The following is a 20977-nucleotide window of genomic DNA, read 5'->3' as shown; positions in this document are numbered from 1 at the left end:
ACTGTATATGTGAATGGCATGCATCCATGCTAACATTTTCAGGTCGACTACAGGCCAAGGATGCTGCAAGATTTATTTCAATTATTTTCCCACAATATCTTTCCATATGTAAAACCCTGTTAAAAATGCAGTTATCCTGCAGCCAAGGCTGGTCACGCCAGTTCATGGCCGCCAGTGGTCATACTAATGTGACATGCGTTCTGGATGTACAGCAAGTGTGGCAGCAGTCAGAGAAAGATTTTCCACCGTAAACAAAGAAATGCTAACGAAGTCAAATCAAACCAGTGGAGGGCTGGGGGCTCGCTGCTTTTCAGCTGAGAAGGAGGGAAGCAAGACGCCCCTCACCTGGCTGCTTCATCTTGAGACGTGCTACGAGAGACATCAAATCTTTTATGATCGGTCATAAATCCTGGCTGTTATCTGAGACAGCAGTCAAATCACTGTTTTATGGCTGCTAAGTCATAAAATTTTCATTTAAAATTAGGAATCACAAAAAGGAGCAGCAGCAACAAAGTTTTCTTTTAAACTTTACAGCCGTCCGGCCTTTTGTCCAGGACCTCACATCCACTCGTAAATCTGCAGTTGGGAGTTTTGTTTGAAGGCAGAGCTGATATACCAACGAGACTGAGACGAGAAGGGACAGAGAAGGAGACATGTTGCCTTGTTGTGTTGTAGGTGTCATTAACACAGGGCTGGTCCTAGCTGATATGCTGTAGAGGGTCGTCCACAGACCCCACACCCCCCCACCTCCTCCTCTCCTCCTTCATCCCCTCTTCTCCCCTTCCTTCCTCATCTCATCTCTCCCCGCACTAACTAATGTGCTGTTCCAAACGTGCTGACAGAAGCAGCCTGTAATGGCCTTAATATTGTACACAGTGGAAATGAGGGGAAATTAATTGTGCTGATTCTTGTCTTTCTCTCGCTTTTCTTCTCTCTTTGTGTCTTCGTCTTCCCCCCCCCTCGTCCTCTCTTCATCTTTTCTTCCTCTTCCTCTCTCTCTCACTCGTACCATTGACATACATATCTGTCTGTCCTCTGCTGCATCCACGCATCATAAATTTACTTAATATTCTTTGTATACGAGGGAAAGGGAGGGGGCGGCTAATTAAAATTTAATAGAAAGCGCACCATGGAGGCATGCTGACACACACACACACACCACACACACACTGGCTGATGATTACTAAAGCAGTGCGGTTATAGACGAGACTTCTGGAGGAAGCAGGTGGAAATTGGGAAAATTAGTGTGTGTGTGTGTGCTGAAGTAGACAGAGGGAAGCTGAGAGCCATAAATAGAGAAAGACTTAAGGGAGGGGGCAATCAAAACAACAATTCACTTAAGTATTGTAAGAAAAAAAAAATGCTGGTTTCATTAACTAGCTGTATCCCTAACATGCAAGCACAGGGATTGTGTGCATGTGTTTTTGTGCGCAAGGGTGTGTGTGTGTGTGTGTGTGTGTGTCACCGGGGGTTCTTTCTTGATGGTGGGGTGCTGAGAGATTTTAATCTTATTAACAGCCCTTACCCTGTTTGGCAAATGGCTTTCCAACTGCTTGTGTAATGAGCTGTTTGAAAGTGTTTTCAGTCCACACTAACATACATCACTCAGACAGACACACACACACACACACGGTTACACTAAACACACCTTACACTTTCTCCTTCTCAGCCAGCCCCCACCCGTATGTGCTAAACAGAGGAAAGATTGCCAGCTGTCCTCACGACTCAGACACAAACACACACACTAACAACCAGCTGACAGTCTCCCACACCGTCTTCCTGTGGATGCGGCTTCTCTGTTGTGATATGCGACTCTATAGGAAGCGAAAACTGTCATGAGTTATACACGAGCGTCACTCAATCTGCTTTTAACAAATGCTGCGTGGGATTTCTTCCTAAATGCATCACTGGCAAATGAATTATAGTTGCTATTATACTGTAGTTAAGCCATGTTTTATAGCGCTGATGAGGTATTTTTTTAATTTCCTCCTGCTGGCTGCTGCATCAACAGATGGGTTCCGAAGCTTTCCAGCGACTTTTTACTACTTTATCAGACAAATTGTTCTTTCGACGGGAGGAAAATGTCGCTCGCTTTCTGTCAGAGTGGCCACAGTTATAATTTTAGTTTTCAGCAGGCATATCCCACTGTGTGCATAACTTACCACCAGAAGGCCTTTATTAAGTGAGAGAGGGAGCTGAGCCTAAAAACCTGTCACTTAAACCAGCCTACACAAATTCGGCGATGAGAACTCACAGATAGTTTCATGCTGATAACAGTTTAGGCTCTGTGTGTAAATATACATAATATCCAAACAGGCAATTTACTCTCTAGCCAACCTAACCTGCATGTTTTTGGATACACCCACACTTAGCATACACATAAATGTCAAATAGTAAGAAATAACCTACATTGTATACACAAGTACTTTAAACATATAATCTACATAGATACGTGCATTTTCCATTAAATTTCCACTCTTGTTTATTGTTCAGTTCAACAGTTTCTCTCCTCTGAAGTGCTTTCCACTAAGAGCTGAGGATGAGTATTTGCCATCTGTTCAAAGCTTCTTCCCTCAATAAAAGAAATGTGTGATTTTTGTTGTTATATGTGTTTCCTCCTTTAGATCATATGACAAGGTGATTTGCCTCAAGCGTGCAGTCAATCACTGAGTCTAGGGAATGAAATGGTAATTTTTTTTTTATTTCTCCTTTTTTTGGAGCTCCTTTTTTTTGCTGTGTTTCTGAGGAAAACATTTCAGCAACATATAAAGCAGAGACCCATTCAAAGCCACTCGCATTTCAGACATTTATCATCTAGAAAGACAAACACAAATAAATGGTGCATTTCATTATAGGATAAAACCACAAGTGGGACCCATCGCTTCTTTTGCTTCTCTTCTATCCTTTTCCCCTCGCAGTCAAGGAGTAAACCAATGTGACCCTCATCAATATTGACAAGCTTTTCCATGAAATGAGCTCAGGGATGGAAAAATGAACAAGACCTTGGAGAGAAATTGAGAGCAGGATGAGCAGAATGCAAATGCTCCGATGACCAAGGGCATTACTTGTCAGGGGAAGGCCAAAAAACAAGAGATGATACACCTCCATCCCTCACTCCTCTCTTTTGCCATCACTCTTCTTTTCTCTATTTCTGTCGCTCTTTCTCCATCTCATTCACTCTACCCCTTCATTACTCTCTCCAGGTCTTTTTCCACTGTTGAACCTCCAGAATGACAGCACATAAAACACCTTGGAACAGAAGCTCCCTGAGTGCTCATTAAGGCCTCGTTAGCATCGACAATGATCATCTCAAGAAGGGAATGGGTCTTGGATGGGTGGTGGAGCTAAACAAATGAGATAAAAATATCTTTTCTTACCAAATTGTCTTTTTACCGCGCTACATCAGGGTAGATTTGAATCCATTTACATTCAACTTCCACTGGCACAGCGGACACCTTAACCCTCTCTCTCCAGATCCTTTAATAGATGTCTTTTTCTCAGCTGTCACACAGAGAAAAAATTGAAAACAGGTGGACCTAGCATTTTTTTTCCCCCCACAGTCACCGCACCTCCAAGGCCTTTCTTTTGCCCAACAATGTCAGTGCTACAATTATCTCTCTTCGCTGAACTGCCGCCCTCACAAAGCAGCAGGAGCCACCGCTGCTGAGTGACTGGCATCTGCCCTTGTCCAAGGTGGCCACTTTTATGCTTGTAAAGGAAGCGTCTCTCGCCTGCGAGGAGGAAAAAAAAAAGTAGACCTGGAGCTGTTCCAGCAGCCGCAATCCAAAGCGAATATATTCAGGCTCACACCGAGACACTAGCTCAATATGTTTCTTCTCTTGTTACATAGGCAGCCGATCCATGTCTTCATTGGTTTCCATTCATTTCAATAAATGTGACCATCAGTTCTCTGTGATCGATGGCACAAATCAAGCAGGTTTCAACTGTCATCTCATTGATTCATACGCAAAAAAATTAATGGAAACCAATAGCTGTTTATGACAGAAAGAAAAATACATCTACATATCTAATCATCTGTGCAGCATGTGTTTGGAAATGATCAGAAGAAAAACTAGCCGTGACAAAAAGCTTCAGTGTTGACAAAATTATTCATGTTTGTAGATGCAATAGCACAATTTGTGGGTCAGGTCTCATCTGGCAGTAAAATTTCTATTATAATATTAAACACACATGTATTATATGTACTATACTTGCTGAGTGTATCTATAACTACTGCACAGAAGTGTAACATGTGGTGTGTCTTTAGAGAACAGGATTCTTCCCCATAGCCTGGGGCAGACAGCGGTGAAGTCTATTCTAATGAGTGCCCACATTTTGGTGTGTGTTTGAGAGTGTAGCTGTCACGCTGACACACACTCATATGCACACACACACGCTCTCCAAGGTATTTGACCTGTTTTGCCCCCAAGCTAAGAATAATGGTCAGCCCTGCATCCCAACAGCCCCCGTGCATTACCTTCCCTATCACCTTCTCCTCCTTTTAGCACCAGCATGTGTAAATTGTGTTTATGGCCAAAACATTGTGTTCTCCTCAGTGAGTTAATGCCAATGAGTTAAACACAGGAGGGGCAGGTTTTATGAAAATCTAATCCCCTCACCTCAGTCAGACATATCCGACCTTTACTGTACATCTGAGGTGTTAGTCAGCAGGAGGAAGTGTGTGTAGTCCAACAACGCTCACTCTCCCTTTTGTGCCGCTGCTCTATCAGTATGTACTTCACGGTCTTTGTCAAATGGCCCATTGTGGCATTAGGTCCTTGTTAAAGACCTCTTAATTTCACACACCTCTTCCCTCTTTGGGCCCTGTCAACAGTTTCTCATTAAGCCGGTCTCAGTGGTTTATAGCCAGCGAGTGTTTTCCCTCTGCCGACGGCGCCCGGCAGCAGCAGGCCGAGGTCCTTGAAGTCCTTTTTAAGAAAATTGAGCTTGACAGCAACAGCAGTTAGTTTGACTTTTGTGTTTCCCTTTGTTGTTGTGCCTTGTTTTCATTATGCACCGGAAAAATGCAAAACGGAGAAATATCAACTTCTCTCTCTCTTTCTTCCTCCTCTGTTTTCTATCCTTTCTCTCTGGTCGTGTCCTCGTGCGTAACCTCTTGTCATTTTCTCCCTCTCTTCATGCAGGCAGTACTATGAGATGCTGTACAACACTGCAGACGAGCTCCTGAACCTGGTGGTGGACCAGGGCGTCCGCTACACGGAGCTGGAGTACATCAACGCCCTGTCCTTACTGCATCGCAGCCAGACGGGCGTCGGGGACCTGAGCACCCAAAACATCCGGCTGCAGCGGCTGAAGGAGATCATCTGTGAACAAGCCGCCATCAAGCAGGCCACCAAGGACAAGAAGATCACTACGGTGTAACAGGTCAGGACAGGGTTTAGAAGAGGTGGTGGTGAGCTGCAACATAACAGTGCATTTCCAATCAAATTATAGTGTTCTATATGGTTTTCTTCAATCCTTGAGCCTTTTTGAGCACAAACACATGGAGAATAACGGAGAAAACCGTACAGGACCGAAGATATTTGCTTGGAAAACACTTACATATTTTCTTTAGACCTAGATCCTAATTTGTGTGAACTCCACTGATGGAATAAGTGTCATCTTGCCTGATGAAACACACTGTAGTAGAGGGCTGACACAAATAAACCTCTTTCAAACTCTATTATAATGAATACAGTGGGTCTGTGTAGCAGTGACTCACTCTAATTGGGAAGTGAGGTGACAACCAACACAAATAGAAACTTGGGAAGTCTAGTTTCCCTCCGTATCGATGCCATAAGGTAACCTATATTGTCAATTTCCACTTTTTAAAAGACCCAAATGCTGTAGGACTCGACTTTAACAGCCCCCCACTCGCCACGACTCCAACTCCTGATAAAAGGCGATTGTCTTGGACACTCACCCGAACTTAGGTCCAATCTCATCTCATTTTCCTATTAGATCTAAACTGCTGCTCTCAATTACACCTCTATCTCTCCTCTCCTGGCAGCCCCATGGGCCCACTGATTCTGTCTGCAATAACAGATGCCAGATTAGACTGTCTGAATGAGGCCACATCTTCCGCCTGCTGCCAATTTGGGTTGGTCCCCAAAGAATTCCCTCGCTGAGAATCGTATCATATCTGTGGCTGTTAAAAATCTGTTTATCTGTCTGTTTTTTTTTCTCATGGCTTGTGCAGTAAACTTTTGCGGCTACTGTGGAAAGTTGTTAGACACTTCACAGTTTTTTTGCAAAGAGGACATAAGAGACGGATCCAGTAATGATGATGTTTCGGCTGATTACAAATTCATCCCTTTGTTAAACTGGAACAAGGTTCGTTTTCAGATGTAATATTTCAAGTCCAACACACCACAGTGAAATGACTTGCACATTTTTTTTTGCATCAAGGCATGTGTGCGGGAATACATTTCATCAGTCATACGAGTTCTATGAAATGAAGCGATGCAATTTTTAATCTTGATTTTGTCTTTTAAAGTGAACTAAACACATGAACTCCAGAGACCATCACAAATCATTCCCCTCCTTGTTTTTAGTTCATTAACTTGGGAGAGAAGTACTTAACGAGAGGAGGAGAGGGGAATGGGAGCCTTGTCAATACAGTGGGCCCCGAAGCCCACAAAGCAATCCATCATAATGACACATCGGCTGGGATTGATGGGAAAACAACAGTGGAGCTGCTGAGGGGTTTGTCTGCCACTACGCCACTGTGAAATCTAAAATCTGCTCATTCAGCCATTCACTGCAGTACATTCACTGTAATGTTATACATGGGGAACTTTAATACAATGTTAACCGAGTGTGTCATGTCACACACAGATACTATTATGCTATTACCACACACATGCCACAAATGTCCAGAAGGCTTACGTATGTACTGGCCATACTCTATATTTGTAGTGCGAGAACCACTCCTGCAGCCCATGCTTTTTATTCAAGAGTGAGTTATGGTAAATGCAATAAAGGTTCTATTTGTGTCTTCTTTCTAATGTACCTTTATTTTGCACATTTATTCTATGTTAGTGATTTTTTTTGTTTAAGCTCAGAATGTATGAAATCTGTCTTGAACAAGTTGAAACATCTTTCTTGTTCATCTGATTGTTGCGTGTCATCTCATAAATGCTCTGAAATGTTTGTCTACCCTAAATTAAGCACACAGGATCTGCCAATGCATACACTAATATACTGAATAAATAAACCATCAAATCCCAATCTTGTCTTGTGTATTTTGTACACTGTGTTTTTTTCCTTGTCTTATTGCAAAACAGTCATATTTTCCAGTGGGGGAAGTACATCTGACAGTACCTCATGCACACAATAACCCTCTGCCACACATGACAGCACAGTCCATCACTGTTGTGCTGCATGATAGTCGAGATGTGCCCGCCATGCATCATATGAATGAGGACGATCCAAAACCAACACTTGAGGATGTACTTTACCTGACAGGTGTGATGTGTTATGTGACATGGTTTGAAGCATGACGTGTTTGAGTGTGGCATACTGGAGTGGGAAAAATAAACACAGACAACATACCATCTGCGGGCCTGTGTGGTTGTGCATACACATAAGTCCACGCCTGCAGTCTTTTCCAAGCACGGTTGTGGCCTAAAGCACAATCCGAATATATGCACAGAAGGGTAAACACTTTTATTTTAAAATGTTGGTTTTTTGCAAACTTCTTATTATCCATCTGCTCTTGGAAATGGAAACAAGTTAGAAATGATCACAGCTTGATTTGAACTTTTTCAAGCTGCTCCAACTGTGTTGCTCAGGTTTTGCGTGTTTTGTTACTTTTGAGGATGTAAAGGAAAAATGCAAGTGTCAATGTGAGCTGTTAATAGTATTACCCATGTGTCCTATGGTGCAGAATTAGGGATGAGGAGGAGGACACATGCTGCTGGTAGCTAAACAACATTAAATTACACAGGTGTTGTACACCATGGTGATTAGCCTGCTGCCGCCGTTCAAACACACTGCAACGTTGTATGACAAAACCTGGACCTATTTATAACCCCCTGATTCTCTGAAGTAAGTCTTTAAAGACCCACTTGCCATGCCAAGATCTAGATTTGTACATTTTTCACGTTCCTGCCTGGCAAATGTAACCATTTCATTAAAATACCCGAGAAGTTCAAGTAAAATATCGAGGTGCTCACAGAAAAACTACACCACCCACAATCCCATTCACCTCGCTTTTGTTGCTAAGCGACATCAGAGGACGCTGGAAGACAGTGGAAGTCTGCTTGTTAGCTAGATGAAACGCCGTTACTTTAGACATTTTTTCCCCATCATGAAGTTCCGACTTTGCTTGTCAGTCAGTGTTTAGTCCCTCGTCGCCGAGTTGTCATCGTGATATAATGAAGGAAACAGCGGCTCCACAGTTTTCCCCACCGTCGCCTAGCTGCTGTCCCCCGGGGACCCTCACTGAGGCTCCCGCAGCAGAGGCTCCCAGCTGCGGTGAGCTAGAAGAGAGCAGAGACATGGAGGTAAGCAGAGTGGGAGATCTCAGCCGGTAAAACTTTGTAAGCTTCGTGTCTCATCTTAAAAAACTTTTTACTTTCAGTCTCTTCCATGTTTTATTTTCAACTTGGCAAAATATACAAGCTAAAATGTCGCTGTAACGTTACCAAACTTTTTATCCGTTTCTTTAAACAGGCTGCATATTAGTGAAGCAGTTTGAATAAACCTCCATATTTGTTCCATTATGCAACAGGTAAAGCAGGTAACCTTATTCAAGAGGTCTGAGGAATTAAAACAACACAGCAAGGTCAAATGGTTGATTATTTGCATTTTGTAATAGCGGCATTACCATCAATTAGTGTTGTGCCTCTTTAAGTAATGTGTCTGTGTGTGTGTGTCCTGCATGAATATGTGTACGTGTGCTTTTAGCTGCAGGAAGCTATAAGCTCTATAGATGATGCTTATAGTGCCCTTGTGCTATGCTATGCTATGCAAATGCTGCAAAGCCTCCCTGTGCTAGCTCCACTGTCCTAATAAAATAGTATGTTTTACGTTTATGTCTACAGAAGCACGGCGTTTTAACAGCTGAGCTGGTTTCCAGCTGTGTAACCCACCTTGGACGTATTGGCACTGGACTGCAGCACTCCTACCATCAGCTGTCTCTGCCTGTAAGACACATCCCTGCACAGACAGTAGTCATAAATAGCATTATGTGGCTTACAAGTGTGTTAACTGTTTCATTTACCAACATGTAGTCTATTTACATTCTCATTGTGTCTCTTTGCAGTTTATTTCTAGACTAATTTTGATTTATATTTGTCTCTTACCATAGAGTCACAGTCTCAGTGACATCTCTGTTTTGTGCAAATATGTCCATCTTCAAAAGTTGGAGCTGCCACACAACAAAATTAAAGGTATTGTCTCTCTGTTCCTATTATAGTCTTTTATAAGCCTTTTGCAAAATGATATAATACGATGTAGTTAAGACCTGATTTATTTACAGTGAATGTCCTTTAGATTCTCTGTATGCTTTTTAATGGTTACTCCAACTTTTCTACCTGCTAGATTTATCCTGTGTGAACAACATGCCCTACCTCGTCATCTTGGATGCTTCTCACAATGAAATTTCCAACTTCTTTGGATTCCAGCCACCCAAGAACCTAAAGGTAACACAGGACCTTGAGCTGACAGGATAAGACAACATTTGATTGGTGGCTTGGGCTTCACTCTCTCGTCTTATTCCCCCAAGATGGGCCTAGATTTCCATAGCCCATCTGTAGTCACTTTGAATATGCTTACAAAGCATTAACTGCCCTTGAATGACAGTGAACTTTACTGAATTGAAAATTCTTTAACACAATCTCTGGATTTAGCCAAAGAAAGTGAGATGTACTGCACTAAAGACTTTTGTTAATCATGTGCTGTTTTGTTTTGTTTTGTTTTGTTTTTTCCAGGAGGTCAATTTCTCCCATAATCGTCTGACAAAAATGAAGGATTTATCAGCCTATTCATCTCTTACTAAGCTGGATCTGGACTGTATCCTCAAAAAAGCAACCTTTACTCTACATTCACTTATGTTGCACACTCATCAGCTTAGCCTCTATTGTACTTTGGCTACACATGCCAAAATGTCTGTTATCAAACACATGCTATTCACCTGTATTTTCTCCTGTTTTATTCTTAATATCGCCATGTCTCAGACAACAGCTTCAGGGAAATCACTGGTCTTGAGCAATGCTGTAAGCTCACTCATCTCAGCCTGGCAAACAACAAGATCTCAAGGATCGGTGGCTTGGACAAGCTGCCACTCACACATCTCTGCCTTGTAGGTTCCTCTCTCACACATAGAGGTTCATACGTGCAGTAGGTACAGAAATGGCATTTGATTTTTCATGGCATCATTTTCAGGAGGTTGTTTCCCTCTGTTGTGAACTGCACACAAACACTGCTTGAGTTGTACTTCCTTGTTGTGTGTATTGTACCCCATGTGCACCCAAATTCACCTGATCCTGTTCATCTTTCTTTTCTGTCCCCTCTGTCTTTTCTTTATGTCTCTGTTTTTTGGATCCATTTTCACATTCAGTAAAACCCTGGCCCCCCGTTCAAGAATCAACATATGGTCCAACAGCAGGCCTATCTCTCTCTCTCTCTCTCTCCCTCCCTCTCTCTCTCCCTCTCCCTCTCCCTCCCTCTTTTTGTGTGCACATGCATGTTCTGTCTGTCCTTTATCAGTGTTTCCTCATTGTCAGCAGCCATCGGTCTGGCTGTGTCTGCCCCTGTCTGCAGCTTTGCTTTGGGACCAGCTGCTGGTGTTTGAGTGAGCCTGGACCAAGTTCAGGACACAGACACACACACACAGACTCTCACACACACACATACACACTCACACGTACCTTGTCCATCCAGCATCCATCTAATCCCATCCCTGACCCCGTTTCCTCACACGCTGCCTCCCTAAACAGCACGGCCCTGTCAGCCAGCCTGTTTCCCGGCTCATCACAACACCGACCCAGAGCTTCAAGGGACCAGCACAGTCACCCAACCCCACTGACAGCATCCCTCTGCCAGGCAACATACTTGGCAAGAGCAGGGCGAGGTGTGGCCAGATAGATAACAACTTTAGTGAGAATCAGTCTGGGGACCCTGACAAGGGAGGAGATCCCACGTCTGGTCCTTTAGTTGGTTAGCGTGCTGCGCTAGCACCTCGCCAGCTGTTTGGCTGTCAGTCCTCACCTATCAGGATTTAGCAGAGAGAGGCAGGCCTGCCACTCAACTCAGTACTGAGGGGAAACAAAGTTCAGGCACCATGCTGAGCAACCATCACACATCCTTAAAAATGTATTGGTGGGATATGAAGTGGTTTATGTATGCAAAAAATATGCATGAATATCATGTACTTGCCTTCTATTTGTCCTCTTCTCTGTCCATCCAGAGGGGCAACCAGCTGGAGAGGATTGAGGGGTTTGAGAATCAGAGGAGTCTGCAGGTTCTTGACTTGTCTCTTAACCGCATCACCAGTCTGTCTGGTCTCCAGAACCTCCACCTACTGGGCTCCATCAACCTGGAGAAAAACCTGGTACTGAACCTTTTGAAATACAGCAGCTTAGACTAAATCTGGCAGGATATGAATTCACAAAAAAAAAAAAAAAAAAAAAATTTACAACATAAATGTACTGAAACATACTATGAATTGAAAGCAAAGCATCATAGATGGAATTTTCAGTTTTCATTCTGGAGAATTGAAATAAAAAATGCATTCATATTAGCACATAATTTGTCACAGTGTGTGAGAAGGTAGATATTCAGGGTTCTTTGAGGACATTTCAAGCTGGAGCTCCAAAAACACACAAAAGTAAAACAAGCCCAATTAGAGAGCTGTAATGACACCATAATAGTCTTTGTAAACAAGTTGATGAATGAACTTGCAGCCTCAGCCAGTTTCCAAAGTCAATAACTACAAATTAACTTTACCTTTTTTTTTTTTTTTTTTCTCAGATTACTGAAATTCAGGAGTGCAAGCACATTCATGATCTTCTCCTATTGAGGGACCTCAATCTTCTGGGAAACCCTGTGCAGGTAACACAAACTACTACCATGAGTGCAGTCCTATGCATGGCAGGGGTCAACTTTACTTTCCTGCATCCACTGTCATGCATTCAGTACCCGCCTGTCTGCGTTTGAACTTCTGTGATGACTTCCATCTGTGTATTGCCTCTTAAAGTTGGTGGTATTTTACCCAGGTAACCTCTGTTGGGTGTATTCAGTTTGATGATACATCACAGAAAATGAACATGCTTTCAGCTCCACCATATGTTTTTGTGTAATATGTACCATGTGAATGTGACTGGTAGGAGCAACAGGACTACAGACTGTCAGTTGTTTTTCTCCTTCAACATCTTACGGTGCTGGACCAAGAGAAAGTCAGTGCTGAAGAGAAGGTATGAATACACATCATAACCACTGTAACAGGTTCATATGTGTAAATTTCTTGTTTGTAGACTAGTTTAAGATAATGGTCATTAACTCTAAATCCCAGGTGTCATCAGTGAACAAATATGATCCTCCTATGGATGTGGTGGCAGCCAGAAATCACATGACCCACCTACTGTATCAGCTGATGCAGCCCCAGATGCTCTATGACAGGTTGGTACAAATAATTGAACAATATTATCACAAGCAGATAAGATATTTAAGCCCTAAGCAGTATTTTGGAAGTGCGTCCTGAATGTGAAGGTTTAAATACGATCATGATGATTAGTCGTAATCGTACATATCTTGTAAAATCAACCATCACAAAAGTTGTTTTCAATCAGGATTCAGCAGGATTTTATCTGCAGTGTTCCTGTATTGCTCATATTATCTACTCTCTAAAAGAAAAAAAAATGAGTTCACGCATCAGCACTTTTTTGAAAACATCCATCATCAGCAAATAAAATGCTGCAGCTAGAGTCAATTTAACATTCTCCTCCGTGCTTTGAGAAAGAGCACATCCAATACTGCCCACAAGATTCCTGTTTGTATTGACTGAAGGTGTGGCTTTAAAGAACACAGAAGTTTGTGCTCTGACTTCATGGTTTATTCTAGTTACAGTAAGCCATGTTTACCTTTGCCAAGGCAGGTAACTGAGTTTGAGTTTGTGTGTGTGTCTGTCTTCAAGCAGTACTTTGCCCAATGCAGACTCTCCCTATCCAATGCTGGTGCTGACAGGTCCTCAGGGCTGTGGGAAGAGAGAGCTGGCCCACAGACTGTGTCAGGAGTTAAGTGAATACTTTGCATACGGGTCAGTCCCTGAGTATTTACACACACATGATCACACGTCCAGACATTGTCAGTACATGGTTTGGTTAACAGGACAAGTCACACAGTGATATGCAAGGTAAGCTGCTAATGGTAACAGTTAATGTAAGCAAATATATCATTTACATATTACATGATGAAATAAACATTAAAGGATTGGTCTGGATTTAATTCAATTTTAATTCAGTCAATTTATTACTCATATTATTCCATATATACATTGAGAATTATTGTTTTCTATAATCATCTCTCCTTTTCTTTTTGTGATTTCTTTGTTGCACAATAATACAGTCAGCAATGGAGGACAAAATTCACAATCCTCATTTTCTGCCACTTTGCATCATTAAGTGTAGCCAGAGCTCATATTTGGATTTCCGCAGCTTTAGAAGTAGCCAAAACAAGTATTCATATTTGTACAGTTAGTGCTGTATCCCAGCACTGTAAATAACAGAACTTATCCCTCCACCACACATCAGCAGGGAAACACTTTCACTGATACACGAAAAAGAGAATTTCACACTAAAACACCCACATTATTACCTAGTCTGTATTAAAACTTAGACTGTTAAAGTTTGATTTTAGTTCATGCATGCTAACCTTCAGAATAATATCTTGAATGGAATAAGGAGTGCAGGTTTTGTCCCTCATTTGATATTATGTAGTCCCTGCACAAGAGGATCACTTCATGGCCAACATGGAGAGGGGAAATGATTAAACCAACCAAAAACTCAACTCAACAGTAATAATGATACTAACATGTTATTTATGGAGTGCTTATATTGTGAGGCTTTGCACAAGTTAAGAAAAAGAACCTGCCAATGTCATGTAGTGTGTATCAGATACAGTCAAATCTAAACTCACCCTTTAAATGCAGGGGTGAAACACAAGTGAGTCCAATCTCTGTCTTAAGGAAATGACATATCCCTGGTTTTCAGCTGGTGGGTTGGCTTTACTGTCTGGAGCATTCCAGAAACCCAGGGGTCTTGTCCTGAATTTTTGCCCCTCTCTGGTCCTCTTTAGTGGTTGCAGATCTAGGATTCGCACATACTAAGAGCTCGTAAATTATATGTCTGGGTATGGCAAAGCCTGAGTCCTGAGTGTTTTCCTGCCTGTGTGTATTTCCACAGAACCTGTCACACCACAAGGGGGCCATACTTTGGAGAGGAGAATGGAGTCGATTACCATTTTGTCAGTGAGGAAGACTTTCAGAGCTTGATTCATATGGTTTGTTCACCTGACATAGCAGGTTATTTTGAGTTTTGCACTCAAAATAATCTTATGCACAGCACACAGAATAGTGTATTTACACATGCCCAAAATATAATTAAATGCAACAACTCTTCAGCAGGTTTCTTCACTCAGTCCCCATAATGATCTGGGTAGATGAGATAGTAAGATTTTCCTGGGTGAACTGATTTTACGTTAGGTGGCTGATTTGAAAATGTTACATTTATTTGAAAGGGGCTTTAGAAAAATGTCTCCCGGGGTTTGGACACATTTGCTTTTGATCTCATCCCTCCTGTCAAGCAACCTGTTATGTAAGAGTGGCGGGGGATGATGGATAGAGGTCGGGGTCACAAAGTCATTTTCACAGCAAGGACCGGGCTGGTATTGATGCCTTTTGTCTACTTCAGCAGAGGAAGTGGATCAGGTTAAGTTGACAGCCTGCCCCTCCCTCTTTGTCCATCTTTCACTCTCACTCTCCATTTTTCTGCTGCAAGCTACTCCATTTATTGCCTTCCTGTCCTCCCCTTCTTCTTCATGCTCTCACCTTTCATGTGTCAGCTGTCCCGCTGCTCTTCTTCAAACCGTTCCCCCTCAGATTTATTCATCAGTAACTACGCAATCATGACCTCTTGAACCCACTTCTAGGGGGCTGTTGTTAAACAAAATTAACCCCAATCAGCCGCTCCGAGAACTTATTATAGTCTTTATTGTGTTGTAAACAAAATGAAGCCTGCTGTGTAATTACATCTGAATAGCTACTATTTGGTAAGATGGAATCACAAGGATCAGATTTGTAATTGTGCCTTTTTAATGATCTACTTAGAAAGGTTAAAGCACACAAACAAATATGTGACTTTCTCCTTAGAAGGCACAGGGTATCTTATACAAACTCTATATAAAAAGAGTGTAGGGGAAACTCATTAACTGTGACACACTGTATTTTATATTGTATTATTTTTTTTACTCAAAGTGATCTTTCATAATGTAAGCAGTTTGGAGTCTTGAAACTATTTTTACTGGGGTAAAACTTTGACAAGTGAAATTACCAGTCTCCTGTTAGCACACTGTTTACTGGCTCCACATGTGGCCATTTAATTGACAGGCCAATTTTCTGTGTTGACTTTTTACAAAGTCTGTGTGCTCTCCAGTAGCTGTGATTTTAATTGTAGCGAACCACAGCAGTGGAGTAAAAATAGGCTTCGGTAAAACAATAAAAGACAAATCAGTACTTTAAAAACCTACTCAAAACTGACATTTGCACAAACAACAGCTAAATTGCTGTAATAGATTTCAAACAAGAAAACATTTTGGAATCATAACAAATAGTTTAAGTTTTATTAATACATCTGTACTGACTTAAACTTACACAAACGAAACACCAAGAATTCTTGGACTTGTTCCTAAGCTTGCTGAGAGCCATATACTACGCTGTTTAAGAAAACTGCCCCAGAGGTCAGCACAGGAAAGGCCAGAGGTCATGTATGAGAAGTAACAAAAAAGGGGGATTTTTGACCTGACCACGAGGTTGAAAGTTCAGTTCACAGGTGGGCTAACGACGTCAGGTAGTTAATCTTGATGAAGCACGCTGGAGTTGTGTATGTGGGCCTGGTATTATGTCCTCTTTAGCTGATAAAGGAGCCTCATAACTGGTCTATTCATCATTATGGATGAGTGGTGGGGCAATAAAGAGGTGCACTAAAATCTTCTTTCATTCTTTTCCCCTCATAACTGGAACCCCCCCCCCTCCCCTCCCCTCTCAGGGTAAGTTTATCCAGACCATGCATTATGGGGGTCACAGCTACGGTCTGACCAGAGACGCCATAGAGGACGTGGCTAGAGAAGGACTGGCCTGCTGTGTGCACATGGAGCTGGAGGTAATGCATTATGTAAAAACTCACGATGAAAAGAATATCGAACCTGCTTTGTTCCAGAAAAGCAAAGAGCTCGTCTCTCCCCCCGCAGGGTGTGTTCAGTCTGAAGAACAGCTACTTCGAGCCTCGCTACATCCTGCTCATCCCCACCCAAGTGGAGAAGTACACGGGCCACCTACAAAGCCGCGGTCTGTACACGGAGGCACAGATTGACATGGCGGTGTCACGCATAGAGCTGTACGCGAACACCAACAGACAGCGGCCGGGGTTCTTCGATAACGTCATCCCCTGTGGTACGGCGAGGAAGCACTTTGTCACTGAATTATTGTTACTACGAACATTAAGTGTATTCACTCATCTACATTTCAGAGGACGTTAACGGTAATTTAATATTCCCCAGTAGCTAATTTGATTCATTTTGCTAATCATTTAATTAATGTTTAATTGCAGTACAGTGGTATAAATATTTACAATTCATATATAACAAACATCAACTCTAAGCTACGGAAGCACTTAATTGATACCCAGGGGAGAGACATTTTCTTTACCCACGTTCAACCCTCTGATGTCATGTTTGTAAGAAAAGAATTGGGAGGTCTTGCTCTGATTGCTCTTTGTCATCGAAGTGTTGCAAAGCTAAAGATACCCTGCCTCACCCAGGCGTCACATGTACAGCCTTAGATAAATTAACACACCTCAGTAAAATCCATACACTACACTTTCAATCCAATTACCACTTGTATTAAGGGCATGTAGGCGCAGAATAGCTGTGTTTATCATTCCCTCATGAAAGCACTCAGACATGTTAGCTGTTCTATTAATGAGATCAACATACAGGGAGTGCGGGACACTCATCACTTTTATGCACTGCTCGCTCGCACCTCATTACACTAAGGTCATCGTTCCCATATCTCTGAGTCATTACTGTTGATGGGAGATACATTGGCTCCGTTCACGAGCACTTTTCTTCTTCTTTTTTTGTCTCTTGGGGGTGTGTTTTTGCTGCGTGTGTGAGCAGATGACTGGGAAGAAGCCTTCCAGACACTGAAGCAAGTGGTGAGGGAGTACCTGTTGCTAGAGGAGCAGGAAGGAGAAGCCCACAGCAACAGAGCATCACCTAACAACATCTCCACAGGTGTGTTTGTGTTTGTTTCTTACACTTAAAGCATCAGGACACTCAGATCCTAAAGGCTCAGGATGTAAAATACAGTCAGGAGCATTTCCAGTGTTTTTACACCATCAATTTTTCATGTCAAAATCAATTTACTAGTCATAAGAAGTATAATTCAGCCCATGGGAACAGTTGTACTATGTATCCTTTGGCTCTGAGAAGCTTTATGAAGTCTGAAAAACTTACTAAGTGACATTTCTGGAGTTATTTTACTTGAGCAGTTTTAATGTGTCCCTCAAAGTAACTGGTGTGTGACTTATAATTATTAGGGTGACTACAAGTTGCATATGGTGGTATGTTGTGCAAACCATCCTACACACACTGTATTGATTCTGATATAGTATAATATCCGTCTCTCTCTCAGCCTCAAGTCATGAGCCAGAAGAGAAGCCACCTTCACCTCCATCGAGGTCAGGATCAGGGACACTCGCGTCCCACTCTGCCACAGCTCTAGACCCCTCAGATCCATCCTACAGAAACTATTTCACCAAGATCCAGGCAGAGCTCAGCCCTGAAAAGAGTCTCACTGTGAGTTACAACATGCCTGATGAAAAATGTATTGGTAATGAAGCCAGTAACTGAATGCTAAACAGACATCTAGACTTTATCGAGTTTATGGAAAAAATAATCTGCAGTCCTCTGACAGGATGCTGCCTTTCCTTTTCCTCCTCATCCTGCTGCTGTCTATCATCACTCCTGCTTCCTATTTTCCACCCCTTTTTCAATCACCCTCCACATCAACTTTTCTCTCCTCTTCCTCATCTGCAATCTTTGTTTGTCTCTCCTTCATCTCACCTTCCACTTCATCTAAACTTCTTCCTCTCTTCCTCTCCTCTCTGCAGGAGCTAGCTTCCATCAGGAGGCGTGAGCAGCTGGTGAGAGAGGCTATAGTGGGGAAGAGTCCAGGGGTCTACAGCCAGCTCTTCAAAAGGTTCAGTATAAGTAGCGCGCACTTCACTGCACTCCAGTGCTTAATTTCGAGTGGGCACTCTGAGTTGGGCCAAATTGGTTTAATTGCAGCACTTGTCCTAACTGCGTTTTGATGGTTTGTTTTGGGTTAGTGTTTGACCTTGAGGGTGAAGTGGCAGGTGCCCAAATAATTTGAATCTAACCGTTTTTTAATATGATGGGCTCATTTAGTCCTGCTCTCCACTCAGTTGTCCTAAAATGTACCTCTTACCTCTCCGAGCTACGCCGAATATGCATGAAAACAAGAGTGAATGATTGCATATTTTATTCCAGCGGACTGTGTTTTAATGTGTGTGAAATTGCTTTTCCCTATGATTTATACTGCTGAAGAAGAATTATTGAATTTAGTCTTATTTTTTTGTTTATCACAGCTCTCCTCAAACAGCACCATCATTACAGCAGCATCATGATCCTGGGACACATTTTAGTGAGGACAGCAGGTAAGAACACATACACATACACACAAACACAAATGTGTGATGTATATACCCTTTACACCTTGCAGGTGCTCATACATTCAACCCAATGCAGTTAAAATTCACATTTAAAGCCAGATGTCACTGTACAAGAAAAACAGATGCATATAGATGAACTTCAAAGCTGTGTGAGATTTCACATACTACATGGTTTCTAAATCCGTAATAATAGCTTTTTTGATTTATGATGAGGGCTGAGAATCCAGTGGAAGTCTTGTGGTTTCTATAATACATAATCTCATGCTGAAAATGTAGAAGCAGAAAACTGCTTCGTGGTAGCATTTTTCCAACATATGTTCACTTTTAGTGCCTTTTACTGGTACACGCCATGGGGGAACACATTTGAGCACACATCCTACACACCTGCACAGGACACACACTTGCCTACGCAAAAAGACGCCAACCCAAGCTTTCAGATTTTCCATCTTTTGCTGTACACTTCCACTCAGTAAAACAGGCTTTCTGCACAAATATACAGTATATTGAATTAGTTTTACATGGACATAATGTATGTGGTCATGTGGGTGTGTGGTGCATGCAGCAGCACACAGATTTCTCTCGCCTGCACAAATTAGCAACACTTTACTCCAGTGCTTTCCCTCAAAAGGAGACATTGAAGATACACGCGGAGATACTGTGAGCATTCACTCAAATTAATTTGTTGCCTGTGGGATCATGTTCGGAGAGGGCGAGTTTCACTAAACTTGTTAGAAATCTTCAAGTTCTGTCAACGCAGTTTGAGCGATACATGCCCCCAGTGTTTACAGTTACTGTAGCATTACTCAGCACTTCAGTATTTCTCTAGAGGATTCCAGACACCTGTCTACTCAACAGGAATGTGTCTTTACTTGCGTGCCTCTATCTCATCACATAAGATCCTGTTTGTGTGATGGGACCTTTGTGTAGTCTTATGTGTGTTGTTGTTGAGAAAAAAAAATCAAAATGAACAGTTTTTATATCGAGCACCAATGATCATAACCGAATTATAAAAACAAAACTGATATTGTGGCATTCACGCAAAATGCTCTGTCATTACTGTATCTCCCGGTCTGGTTTGTACCATCATGTCAACATTTACCTGGACAGCGTTACACCTCTCATCGTGTCAAAGTCTTCCTCCCTTTTCTCTCTTCATCCCTCTTTTTTGCTCCACTTTGTATATGTGGTTTATCTCTCCCTTCATCCTCTTCTTTGTCCTCTTTTGACAAGCAGCTCGGATGAGTCTCGCGCCAGCTCCGCACTGTCTCTTCCCAGTTCAGCTGGGGCCTTGTCTGGCATAGTGGAACCATTAGATATCTCTGTCCTGGGACAGGCCTTGGAAACACTCAGAGGTTATTATTGCTTGTTTGTTTGCTTTTTATCATTTATGGCAATTCTGCATTGATATATATAATATGTGTGTATATGTATGAAATCAAAGAGAGGGAAGATTTTTGATCTGTAAAAGGACACAAGGAAAAAAAGTTTAATGCTTATGCTTAACACTAAAATCTTTTTAAGTTTTGAATTTTTCATGTGTACTAGTCATTCATAAGAAACGCTGTAAATCCCCAAAATGGTGCAGATAATGGAGCTGACTGTGAGGTTCTAAAGATTTGTTGCAGTGTTTCCTGTCCTATATTAAAGAAATCCTTTCCTCCTCAGACCAAAACCATGATGTCTCCCATCCAGACACAGACGGACTAGCTGCAGTCGTGTCCCCGTCTTCTGATAGACGTCCTGGATCCAACATCAAACCCATCCTGCCACCGATCCCCGCTGGACGCAAGACTCCCGCAGCCCCCAGCCCGGCTCCTTCTCCAAGACCTGGCCCAAATGCAGCAGTCACAGAGGGGGGTGATGCAAACACGGAGCAATAGCTTTTAGGTTTTTGGGGTATCTGACATCTAAGAAAGTTGTAAATATTGAACAGCTTTTTGTAAGAATAAAATTTGTACACTGGAAGAAAATGAAATGAAATTGACAGTGAACCACAAAACCACACA

General features: G+C 42.2%; 2 protein-coding genes across 3 annotated transcripts in view; both read left to right on the top strand.

Moving 5' to 3' along the window:
* Positions 1–7199, top strand: part of exoc4 (exocyst complex component 4) — a 113105-nt gene extending 105906 nt beyond the window's left edge. For both annotated transcript variants that reach the window (XM_083999114.1, XM_083999113.1), the window contains exon 20: positions 5145–7199. In XM_083999114.1, the coding sequence (XP_083855240.1) occupies positions 5145–5382 (238 nt within the window). In that variant the 3' untranslated portion in view covers positions 5383–7199. The remainder of the gene's footprint in view (positions 1–5144) is intronic.
* A 1179-nt stretch (positions 7200–8378) lies between these two features.
* lrguk (leucine-rich repeats and guanylate kinase domain containing) lies at positions 8379–20851 on the top strand (the record flags this gene model as incomplete). The annotated part of the gene is made up of 20 exons (XM_083999401.1): positions 8379–8507; positions 9048–9149; positions 9314–9395; positions 9547–9647; positions 9936–10017; positions 10182–10306; positions 11414–11557; positions 11977–12057; positions 12333–12419; positions 12518–12624; positions 13139–13261; positions 14406–14502; positions 16266–16379; positions 16468–16669; positions 17395–17511; positions 17912–18075; positions 18390–18478; positions 18888–18956; positions 20205–20323; positions 20637–20851. 20 exons carry the CDS (start codon positions 8379–8381, stop codon positions 20849–20851), a joined length of 2349 nt encoding a protein of 782 aa, XP_083855527.1.
* Positions 20852–20977: the final 126 nt, after the last annotated feature.

This window comes from Trachurus trachurus (genome assembly GCF_905171665.1).
Source record: "Trachurus trachurus genome assembly, chromosome: 23".
NCBI lineage: Eukaryota > Metazoa > Chordata > Actinopteri > Carangiformes > Carangidae > Trachurus > Trachurus trachurus.
Note: the sequence above shows the minus strand (reverse complement) of the source record. Positions and strands in the feature narration are given on the sequence as shown.